The 12,254-nt window shown below is 42.1% G+C and overlaps 1 protein-coding gene across 3 annotated transcripts in view; it reads right to left on the bottom strand.

The window, feature by feature from the left end:
- The window catches only part of LOC122793043 (sentrin-specific protease 2-like), a 1,342,091-nt gene that overhangs the window by 1,076,707 nt on the left and 253,130 nt on the right, over positions 1-12,254 (bottom strand). For all 3 annotated transcript variants that reach the window (XM_044060712.1, XM_044060713.1, XM_044060715.1), the window contains one exon: positions 7,376-7,532. In XM_044060712.1, coding sequence (XP_043916647.1) covers positions 7,376-7,532 — 157 coding nt within the window. The remainder of the gene's footprint in view (positions 1-7,375; positions 7,533-12,254) is intronic.

Genomic DNA, 12,254 nt, shown 5'->3' with positions numbered 1-12,254 from the left:
AGATGCATTATACAATTTAGATACAAATGATAGTTAATATTAAAGATCTTATGTAGAATAGTTACTCATAGATGCATTCAATATCATGCATAGTTAAATTCATTAAGCTTCAAGGTAGGGATCACATAGTTTCATTTGAGGAAAACAGATATGGGTTAGATGTGGAAACACTTTACATACAAACCTTTTAAGAAAATGTAAATTTGCTTTACATACACACCAACTGTAGAATGTTATTTACAATATTTACAAGGTTGGGCTGTGTGAGGGTAGCTGTAGGAGGTGAGAGCTTAGAGACAAGCTATAGAAATTGTTGAGAGCTTAGATAGGCTCATAGGAAGATAACTATGAGAGTTGTACAGCTCGGGAACCAGAGTGAGAACCCCCTTGGATTAGGTTGGGTGAAGGCAGGTACATTTCCATTTAGTGGACAGGTGTTTGAATAGTTGGGTTTTGAAGATTTCTGAGTTTGGTATGGTTCTTAGTGTAGAGGGAAGGGAATTCCATTTTTTGCCTAGTGAGAAAGATAGGAGAAGTTGGCCAGCAGGACGTTTAGGTTTATGGATAGTAATTAAGTTCTGTTTTTCAGATCTGACAGCTCTGTTGGGTATTTAAGGGGGAAGGATGTTAGAGCGGGACATTTTGTTGGGTGAAATATGAGTCTATGTGCAGTAGTGAGTTGGAGATAGTCTAGGTAGTTTGGGAGTTCAAGCCAATTCAGGTATTGTAGAGTTAGACAGTGATGGGTGGCATTTTTAGATTTAGAGCAAATTTAGAGATTTTGTTGTAGCAGTTTTCTAGTTTAGAGGTGATAGAGGAGGACAGGTTGGTTAGGAGAGGGGCTCCGTTTAATAAGGAAGGAAGAAGATAAGTCGAGGCCAGAGTTTGCCTGGTAGAGCTGGAGAGAATGCGATTATTCCTATACAACATACCTAGCTTTTGGTGGGTTTTCTTAATATTTTGTTGAATATGAATATCAAACTTGAGATGTTCATCTACAGTAATGCCAAGTAGTTTGGCAGAGGGGACTACTTCTATAGGTGAGTTTGTTTGACTATAGACTTTGAAGTTGTTTTTATTGTAGGAGAGGGTCTTTGTGGGAGGGAATAGTAGAATCTTTGATTTATTTGTATTGAGAAAGAGTGGTGGTTTTGGCACATCCAGTTTTCAGTTGTTGAGAAGGCAGTTTGGGTTTTAGTCATCAATTCAGAGATGTTTGAGGCAGAGTAGATTAAGGTTGAATAGTCTGCGTATTGAATGATTTTTGCATCAGGAATAGCAGTGTGAAAGTTATTGATGAAGATGTTAAAAGCATTGGCCCAAGGATGGATCCCTGTGGTACACCAGTTGGGGTAGGTAGGAAGGAAGAGATGGAGTTCTTCCATTTGACTGCCTGTGATCTGTCTGACAGATAGCTGGAGAACCAGGATAAAGCATTAAGTGAGAGATTAAGGTTTGAGAGATGACAGAGAAGGTGCTTGTGAGAAACAGTATCAAAGGCTTTAGATAGATCGAGTAAAACAGTATAAACTAAGTGGCCTGAATCTCCGGCTTTATTGACAGTTTCTAGGAAAGAGAGTAGAACGGTTATTGTGATATGGCCTGGACAGAAGCCATGCTGGGTAGGAGTGAGAAGATGGTTTTGGGTCAGGAAAGGCCTAAGTTGGAGGTGGATGCATTTTTCTAGGATTTTGGAGATTGGTGAGAGCAAAGCAATGGGGTGAAAGTTTGAAGTGCTGGTATTTTTGCCTCCTTTATGAAGAGGAAGGATATAAGCGGAGCGCCAGAGTTTGGGGACGTATGATTTTTTTTATGGATCTGTTGATAATGATGCTGATTGGGAGTGCAATGCTATCAGCAGCACATTTTAGGAAGGAAGAGGGAATATTGTCGGGAGCGTTAGAGCAAGGTTTAAGTTTGGACAAAGTCTTTTTATAAAATTAGTGGAGATGGGTTTGAGTTCAAATAGATGAGGTGAGTTAGAAGGGGTAGAGTGTAGAACAGTTGGGTTATTATTGGAAAATGTCTTGGTGAGGGTATAATATTGTATATGAAAAATGAGTTAAATTCAGAGCCTAGTTCAACATCAGATTTACTTGGGTCAGGACAGGGATTATTCTTGGAGCCTGGATTGAGGAGTGAGTTTAATGTGTTCCAGAATTTTGGGGTTTTTTTTATTGTTATTGGACTTAAGTTTGAAATAGTAGGATTTTTTGTCTTTGGTGATTAGTCGTTTTGCACGATTGTGGAGCTGTTTATATTGGAGCAAGGTATTGTCCAGTTTATTGTTTTGGTAAAGCTTCCATAGTTAGTCTCCGTGGTGCATAATCTGTCTTGTCTCATTGAATAGCCAAGGAGCAGTTTTAGTTTTTATCCTTTTGTTTCTTAGTGGGGCTAGTGAGTTTAAAGCATCAAGGAAGACAGAGTTGAAGTATTCTATAGCCTTGTCAAGAGGAAGGATGTTTAGAATTTGCCAGTTCATTTGTTTGAAAGTATTTGAGAAAGTAGTTGGGTTGTTTGAAAGTATTTGAGAAAGTAGTTGGGTTGAAGCTACTGAGATTATGAGTTTGAATGTACTGATGCTGGTGTGGGGAGGAACTAGTTGACTGATGCATGAAGGCTGGGAGGTGGTCGCTAAAGGTATCAGGAATTGTGCCAGAATTGGTTATTATTTGGATCTGAGACTAGGACCCAATCTACAGTGGATCTGGGAGGGTTTATTTTGTTAGGTCGAGTGATGGAGAGGATTATTTGAGTGAAGTTATTGAGTTTAATGGATAATGAGGAAGAGGGGCAATTGTTTTTATTCCAGTCAATATATTCACATCACCAAGGATGTAAGTTTCATAGTTAATTTCAGTAGAGGCCCATAGGAGAATATTTTCGAGTGTAGAGATACTGTTACCAGGTGAGATATACAGGGCAATGATGCAGATATTTTTACGTTTATTTAGTTTTAGAATTCAAGCAGTTAGTTCAGTGTTCTGGAATTGAGGAATTTGAATTTGGAGGGGAATTAAGGTAAGAAGGTTGGAGTAGACTAGGACAATGCCTCCACCTTTTTTATTTAGTCGGTCATTCCTGAGACAATGAAATCCTGGGGGCAGAATCTCAGAGTCGGAGATAAAGGGCTTGAGACAGGTTTCCAAGATGGCTAAGATATCTGTTTGGTTATGGCTTAACTAAGCTTGAAATTGGTGTACTTTGTTGTTTAGACTGTGCATTAATTGTAAAAATCTTTAGGGTGTTGAGTTAGGAGGAAGAGGGTAAGGGATGAGTGTTGTTAATAAAGGATGTAGGACCAGGGTTAGGATGGATATCACCAGCTTAGACTAGGTTGTTGAAGTAGATATCCTTTAGCCATATTGGTCTGCCAGGCATGAATTTTGATAGACTGTAGATTGGAGCAGGTGACAGAATCTTGACTTTAGAGGAGAAGAGTTTAGGGTGGAATAGGTGCAGAGGGTTGGGCTGAATGAGAGAAGAGGCGATGGAGTGGAAATGGGAGTAAGAGTGAGGGGGAAGGTGGGTTTGTATGGTAGTTGTCTTTGTAGGTGGTATTGGACAAGCATAGGTGGAATATGAGATAGCATAGTATAAGGGAAGCAGGAACAGAAAGAGGAGGCTGGGGGACTGGAGGGTGTGATAACTTGAGGAGAGCATGTTGGAGCAAAGAGAGTGGTATGAGTGGTTAGGAAAATAGAGAAGGCTATGAAGAAGAAAGGGTTTAAAAAGTGATGGAGGTATGCTAGAGATTTAAGGAAAGAGGAGGGGACTATAATTATTGGGTGGAGTACAGATTAAAGAGTTTAGGAAGGATGGCTATAGATGGGAGGAGTAATGAGGGGGGAGATGGTATTGGGTAATTAGGCTGAGAGGGTGGGGTAAGATAGGAATAAAGCTGACAGTACTGGGGGCAGGTGGGAACTGGGGTCAGGGTAGGCAAGCGGAGTGAGCCCAACGGAGCGGGAAAGAACACCAGAGGTGAGTATGGCAGAAAAAGTAAGCCAACTGTAATGACATCTTATAATTATTTTATTCTATTATTTCACTCAAGAAACTATATATGTACTGCAGCAATAATTTAATGTAACCTTAACATTAAAAAAAAAAAAAACACAAATATATTATGTAAATGCTTAATCTTTGCTTTATCTTGAACCCTCAAATTTCCACAATTGTAAACTACTGTAATCTTTTTGTTTACCAATGTTTTAAAGCTTTGTCTTTCACTTACAAATGATTGTAACTGCAAATTGTAAACTGATGTAATCTCTTTTGTAACCTTTGTTTTGGAGCTTTTCTCCCCAGGACTCCATTGAAAATGGGTTCTTATTGGCCCAATGGACTATCCTGGTAAACCAACTGCTAATAAATAAATAAATAAAGTATCAGCAAAGAGCAGTTTAAAGGCTGTAGTTGGAAGGTATGAGCTAAACATTTCCAGCCAGAAAAAGAAGGCTGTCTTTACAGAGGGTGGTTTAGCAGGGGGGAGAAGATATGTACAGTCTAAGGATATTAACTCATAATCAACTGTTTGTGAAAAAATAAAACTTGTTGGGATTATAAAGAATATCTAGGATTTATATTGGTAGATGCTGCCACCTAATGGTAGAAGGAGATAGCAAACAGCAGGGATAGTTGGATCAGTCTTAGGTTTTAATATATTCTAGGGTAGTGATAACAGGAGGGGGAGAGGGCAAACTGTCTGCGGTAGGCTGCTAGAACGCACACACGGGAGGGCAGATTAACTCTATAGGTAGTACATCAAGTCTACATTTAATTAGTGTTAAGCAACATACATTTACACAATCTTGTTGGGGGGGGGTCTTCTCAGTAGTATTCTTCTAAGTACCAGGCAAGCTGCCAATTTAGGGTGTCTTCAGGTGATGCCCAATGGTATTCCGTTTGCGTTTAAAGCAGAGAAGGAGCACCCGGGATGGATTATTGTAGTGGAGAGGGAGACAGCACTGAGTTAGTTAATATTGCAGATGTAGAGGGGAAAGGCAGAATTTAAGGGATGTTTAGAGAAGAAGGGAGGGTGTAACAAAGCACAGTAGTAGAGAGAGGCTATGGTTAGATGAGGCTAGAGCAAGTATGTAGAGGAAGATTAGGTTTAGGGGATTAACAATGGAAAGCAGCAGACATTATGCCATGAACAATACAAGTTAGGAAATATAGGCTCCATTAAATAGAACAAAACATTCATTCAGCAGTTCAGCATGCTATCAGTGACCCTAGTCCTTAAGCTATTATTTCCACTTCCTTATAATTTTTTTCTTGAAACTAATTTTCAATGGTCTTGTTAAAAAGGGCATTAGTACAAATAACTAAGATACAGCCAGATTTTATGAAATACATTCAGGTAATCATTAAAAAAATCCCTATTCCCATGGGCCTCAGATTGGACAGTTTCCAGTACCAGCAACTGCTGGTAATTACTGTAAAACTAATGAATGAAGGGGACAAGAAATTTTCAAACAAAAGATATCTGGGACACTATGAAAGATAAAGTATTGTAAAACTAAATAAAACTTTATAACACTTTATAAAACTGTAGTAGTAAACATACATTTTTCTACAAATCAGGAATGTTTAAGTTAGTTGAAATACAATTTAAACACTATTTTACATGAACACAGTTCACTCAGATTTGAATAAACAAGAAATGCAAATCGAGCAAATCACAGTTATTACATCACAAACAAACTGAGTTTAACTAAATGTGGTATGCATGTCCTCACCATGTCCATGTGGGCTTCTGGGGAGTGGTCCTCTCATGTCCTCCCACATTCTTTAAACTGTCTGCGGATGTGCCTGCAGTGTACGAGTGCGCAAGTACATATTTGTGTGTCTATATACTGGAACCAAATGGCATCTCATCCAGCATAAGCCTTATTATAAATACTGAACAGATACATAGGCTCAAAGCATGCAGTTTAACAGGTTCATCTGAACTGATGTCTATCAACATGAAAGTAGCACAATCAAATGGTCCACAGAGCCACATATTCTTAATATTCATACATAAACATTATTCATATACAGGAGTCCATATATTCTTCTGTATCAATCAATGAAGATGTTAGCTTTGTTGAAAAACTGTGTGCAATTATCAAATATTACACTTTGTGCAGCTGCTGACTGACTTCCTTTGACAGTGTGACTGCAAATTCAGTATACAAGTAAGGAAGGTACAGGGAATAAAAAGAGCTCTCCACAAAAGACTTTGTTTTTGTTTTTTGGGATCACTGATTTGGTAATGGCATTGCTTGCCTCAGTTTTGTGTTTTTTTTCCAAATTGGAGTCCTCTGATAGGTCTGATTTTTCATTTGTAGTAGCTTTCATTTTTTTAATTTTCTACTGAATGCAGACTTATTGTCATGGGATTCATTTTACTGACATGCATCCAACAGGCTTCAGCTAAAGCTCCCTCACAGTCCTGAGTAGGCAGAAGCAGGTTCTATAACATCAAGAAACAATTTGTTTACAGATCTTCACACAATGCAGCTAATATAAAACTGATGTGCAGGAATTAATGCACCAAGTCTGCATTAAAAAGTAAAAATCAAGAAATTTCTTCTCATGGCTGACAATGTCACAAAGAGCAGGTTGTACATTTCACTTTTTGACAGTACTGTAAAACAAGGGAAGTACAGAATAGCTTTTTGAGTGTCACATTTTTATTATGCTCACATACATGGATGCTTTTCTTTATCTTACAAATTTTAAATGTTCACGACAACATAAAATCAAATTATTTATGACAGAGAAAATTATGCTTATCAGATGGGCATTTACTACTAGGGGTTATGCACTAAACCCTTGTTCTTATGAAAGGTTTCTCAAATAGTTTGTGGACATTAAACATCTTATTTTATTTTGTCTGGACAGCTTAACACAATGTTCTACTGGAAAATAAAAACAAAAAACATGAATGCATGGGGATAGATAGAATGCAAAGTCTAGGAGTGACTGAGGAAACAACCTGCTGGCCAACAGGACTTGCAGCGGACTCAGCAGGAAGGTTAATGACCAGAAGATTAATGACCAGATTAAGTAGCAGGAAGCTGTCCTCACCACTCAACAAGACCTAGGTTGAGGAAACTGTACTTCAAACAGATTATGTCATTTTTGAATATACTGTCCAAAGCAGTACATGCAGATCACCGAAACAGCTGTGCAGGGGATGAACTGCAACATCAAGGAGGCTTTGAAAGACTAGAATTAACTTCTGTGAGCACCTTCACAAGACCATAAAAGATAGTGATGTAACAATTCTAATGCAGAGATTAACAGGAGAAAACACAGACGATACTTGGTAATTGCAAGAAAACTGCAAAACTCACTAGTTGGCTATACCAACGACACTTACTTCTTGTAGAGTAATATGCTGCTGCTTCTTCGAAGTCTGGCTAGCTTGCAACAAAACTGGGTGTGCTAGTCTGCCATCTTTTGCTGATGATGTAGCAGGTAAACAGGCTCCAAGCAGTAATCCATGGTGGGTTTTAGTACTTTTATCATGGACATGTCTAAAATAGAACATAATATAGAACAATGGGACGAGTTTGAACTTCAATTACAGGTGAGGTCAACACACTAAGTAAAATTACTGTGACACAGGTTCGATAGTTGTAACAAAAAATGGTATAACCTATTTGTACCCAGCTTTAACCTAAAGGAAAAAGGGTTTTAAAGTGAATAATCTTCAATGTCAACAATCACGTATATCAAAGCAGATACCAAGTACACCACAAATGTGTTCAAATAATAGTCAGCGATGCTGGCAGCCATTAATATCACCTACTGCACTGGTGAACACCCTGCTCAGGACACAACAATCACTTAAAGGGACTTCTCTAACACACCTCTGTCTTCCTTATTTTGTGCAATAACACTCCAATTTTGACCTATCTATCCAGTGACTGGCCTAAAGAACCCATGCAAACTAATAGAAGGTTCACTGATACCAGGAAAAGCTGCATTTGAGAATCAAATTTTGAGTTTGCAAAGTAACTAAATATCCTAATTTTACTCTAGCCAATATTGTCATTGTCCTATTATAAACTCTCCAAGACAACGAGAGTATTTTTTGCACCAATTACCACTTTTGATCTATATTATCAGTTCCTTGCCCAAAAAGATCCAAGATCTACTTCATGTATAAAGAATTTGTTGCTAGGAAATGGGTAACTTAACACAGGTTTCTTCAAAGTTTCATTTTTCAGTCTACAGTAATCAACTGTTTCCTACATGCATACACTTAAGACTCCCGGAAGATTCCAAAAATAGTGCTGGTCTGACTTTCCATACAAGTGCATGGTATATATTCTGGCTCCTCATTAATTGCCTATATTTCTGGAAAAGTACAAAGTACAATTTTGTACCTACCATAAATGTAGATGTCCGATAGATATGCAACTGCAGTCATAACATATGGGTTGTCCTGCCTCAGGCAGCCCTCGGTCGGCCGGATTCCAAAGTCTGGGTCCGGCGTCGGCAGGTGTCGCCTCCTCTCCGACGTCAGAACGGCTGGAGTATAAAGGCATCGGCCGACGCCATCTTCTTCAGTGTTTCTTGCCCCAGATGCCAGGTGCCCTCCTAGGAAGGCTAAATTTGGTGAATGGATAAACAATTCCAAATATGCACAACAGTAATAAACAGATACACCATAGGAGATACCCCCAGCTAATAGAAATAGGGGTAGTGGACCCATAAAGAAAGTTGCAGAGGGGTAGGAGGGTGGGAAAATCCGACTGCAGTTGCATATCTATTGGACATCTACATTTATGGTAGGTACAAAATTAGAAGTTATGTACTCACCATAACGTTCCATCTGAGTAGGTGACTTCATTTGGATGCAACCTGTGGGTATCGGATCCGACCTCGGATCCGAGCCGGCCTTTCAAAAGCTTAGGCTCCGAGCTCCTAGCTCCTCCCTCTACCCATAACCCCTTGCCAAGCCCTGACTGACCTCAGACTGAGTTTGCCTATATAATACTAAATAAAGTATCTGAACAAAGCATAAATACTCGCTGTATAAAGGTCAGGGGGATGGAGGGGGGGATGGTTGCATCCAAATGAAGTCACCTACTCAGATGGAACGTTATGGTGAGTACATAACTTCTAAATCTGAAGTAGGCAGACTTCATTTGTCTGCAACCTGTGGGACAGAGTCCCCAGCTACCTGAATCTTGGGCGTCATGGAAGGATGTTCCGAGCACCGCTGAGCCAAAGGATGCTCTTCGCCTGGAAACAACATCCACCTTATAATGAGAAATAAAGGTATGAGGTGAGGCCCAAGTGGCTGCCGCGCAGATATCATCCAATGACACACGGGACTTAAAGGCGGCTGACGTGGAGACTGCCCTAGTAGAATGAGCCGTAACCCTCTGAGGAGCAGGTCTACCTGAAGTGTCATAAGCCTGCAGAATACAATTAGCAATCCATCTCGATAGTGTGACTTTAGAAACTGCTTTACCCAAAGTAAATTTAGCAAAGGAGATGAACAGCTGATCTGATTGCCTGTGACCAGCTGTTCTGTGAATGTAAAATCGTAATTGTCTATGAACATCCAAGGAATGCAATTTGTATTCTCCTTTGTTTGAGTACTTGGGGAAAAAACACAGGTAAGTTGATTGATTGGTTGATATTAGATTCTGAAGAGACTTTTGGAAGAAAGGATGGATTGGTCCTGAGGCACACCCTATCTGGAAAGAAGGAAAGGTAAGGCGGTTTGACGATAGAGCCTGAAGTTCAGACACTCTTCTGGCTGAAGTGATAGCTACTAAGAAGGCAGTCTTCCAGGAAAGGTACTTCAGGTCTGTAGAAACTGCAGGCTCAAGGGAGGAGCAGTAAGGGCTTGCAGAACTAAAGATAGGTCCCAAGGTGGTACAATCTCTTTGACTGGAGGCCTCAACAAAAATCCCTTTAAGAAAGGTTTTGCACAATTTACCGTCATGAGGGGAGCTGTCTCATGACCAATGTGATAATGAGAGATGGCTGCCAATTGTACCTTAATCGTGGAAGAACTTGCCCCTTGATGAAAGAGGTCTGTTAAAAAATCCAGCACTGCCGACATAGGTGCTGAAAAAGGATCCAAACTTTTCTGGACCGCCCAAATAGAGAATCTCTTCCATTTACTCCGATAAACCTGCCTAGTGGAAGGTTTATGAGCCGCCACTAGAATGGCCTTGACCGGTGACGAGATACCGGGAGTCCTAATCAAGGATGGAACTGGAGCAGCCAAGCTGTCAATTTCAGGGTGCGTAGATTGGGGGCCGGAATTCCCAGAGGGTGGGAGATGAGATCCGGGATCGGATCCAGAATCCAGGGTGGATTCACTTTGTGAGACCATACAAAGGGGAACCAGGGTTGACGAGGCCAGAACGGGGCAATGAGAATCATTCTGCTCCCCAAACTGTTGGCTTTCTGCAGAAGCCTCTGCATCAGAGGTAGTGGAGGGTAGGCATAAAGGAGACCGGGAGGCCAAGCATGCACCAGCGCGTCTCTCGGGGATTCCCCTGGTGGGGGAAGCAGAGCGAAGAAATTGTCGCATTTGGCGTTTGAGTGAGAGGCAAAAAGATCGCAACAGGGTTGCCCCCAGACGGCAAAAATCTTCTTCACTACCTGAGGATTGAGAGACCACTCGTGAGGGGAAAGAATGGTGCGACTGAGTTTGTCCGCAAGGATGTTGGATTTTCCCGGAATGTGCATTGCTACAAGAAAGCGTTTGGTGGAAATTGCCCATTCCCAGACTCTCATGGCCTCTCGACAAAGGGGATAGGACCTGGTTCCTCCCTGTTTGTTGATGTACCAGACTACCGACATGTTGTCTGTCTGAATCGCAATAGTCCCTGAAGGAAGAAGGTTGTGAAGTGCTTGCAGCGCTAGGAGCACAGCCCTCATTTCCAGGACATTTATATGCAACGAAGTCTCTGTGGGGTTCCATGTGCCTTGGACAATCTTCCCCGCAGAATGCCCCCCCCACCCGAGGCGAGAAGCGTCCGTGGTCACTGTGGCTCGGGAAATGCTGCACAAAAGGTCTCCCTGTCAGAGGCTCCGGAGACCGAAGCCACCAAAGAAGGGAATCCTTGCATGCTTTGCTGACCGCTATCGGACTGTTGAGAGAGGAATAGAGAGGGGACCACTGAACCTAAAGGGTCCATTGAAGAACCCGCATGCGTAAGCGCGCATGAATAAGAAGCGGGATAGCTGCCGCCATCGAACCTAGGGCCCTCAGGACCGAAGCTGCTGTCGGAAATGGTTGCATGACAGCTGCGACATGACACTTCAGGTTGGAAATTCTGTCTGGGGTGAGGAAGGCTCGCATTGACGTGGTGTTTAGCCTTCCTCCTATGAAATCTATAATTTGTGTGGGGTGCAGTAAAGATTTCTCCCAGTTGATAGTGATGCCCAGCCTTGGGGCTATACGAAGGAAGTAGTCCCTGGCTGAGCACAGAAGATGTCTTGATGATGCCGTCAGGAGCCAGTCGTCCAGGTACGGAAAAACCTGTAATCCCTGGAGTCTCAGGTGGGCCGCTACAACCGCTAGTACCTTGGTGAACACCCTGGGGGCTGAGGTGAGACCGAAGGGGAGGACCCTGAACTGATAATGACTGGCTCCCAGCCGGAAGCGAAGAAACCTCCTGGACCGTCTGTCCATACGAATGTGGTAGTACGCGTCCTTGAGGTCGATGGGGCACATCCAGTCGTTCTCCCTCAAGAGGGGGAGTATAGACTGAAGGGTGACCATCCGGAACTTTTGCTTGGTTACTGACAGGTTCAGCAGGGAAAGATCTAAGATCGGTCTTAAGTCCCCCGTTTTCTTTGGCACTAAAAAGAACCTGGAGTAAAACCCTGACCCGGTTTGATCTAGGGGGACGCACTGGATAGCTCTTTTTTCTAGCAGCTGTCCGATTTCGATAGCTGCTGCCTCCCTTTGGTCGGGTGGTACATCTGGGAGGCTGCGAGATCTGGGAACTTTGTACAGGGGAATTGTATAACCTCTGGATATCACGCGAAGCACCCAACGGTCTGTTGTGATGGACTCCCAAGAAGTTAGGTGCCTCGAAAAACGCCCCCCGACTGCCTCCAGAGACGGACAGCCGGGCAACCCTTCAGGGCTGCTGCGTGGGCCTATCAGAGAAAGGTTCTCTGGACCCAAAGTTTCTAGGAGCCCCTCTGCCTCTAGGACGGCGACCTCCCTGTCCTCCTCTGCCACGGAGGACTGGTTATCCGAGCAGGTTGGGACT

This window comes from Protopterus annectens, chromosome 2.part0, assembly GCF_019279795.1.
Source record: "Protopterus annectens isolate FY-2018-M chromosome 2.part0, PAN1.0, whole genome shotgun sequence".
In the NCBI taxonomy this organism is placed as follows: Eukaryota; Metazoa; Chordata; order Ceratodontiformes; family Protopteridae; genus Protopterus; species Protopterus annectens.
Note: the sequence above shows the minus strand (reverse complement) of the source record. Positions and strands in the feature narration are given on the sequence as shown.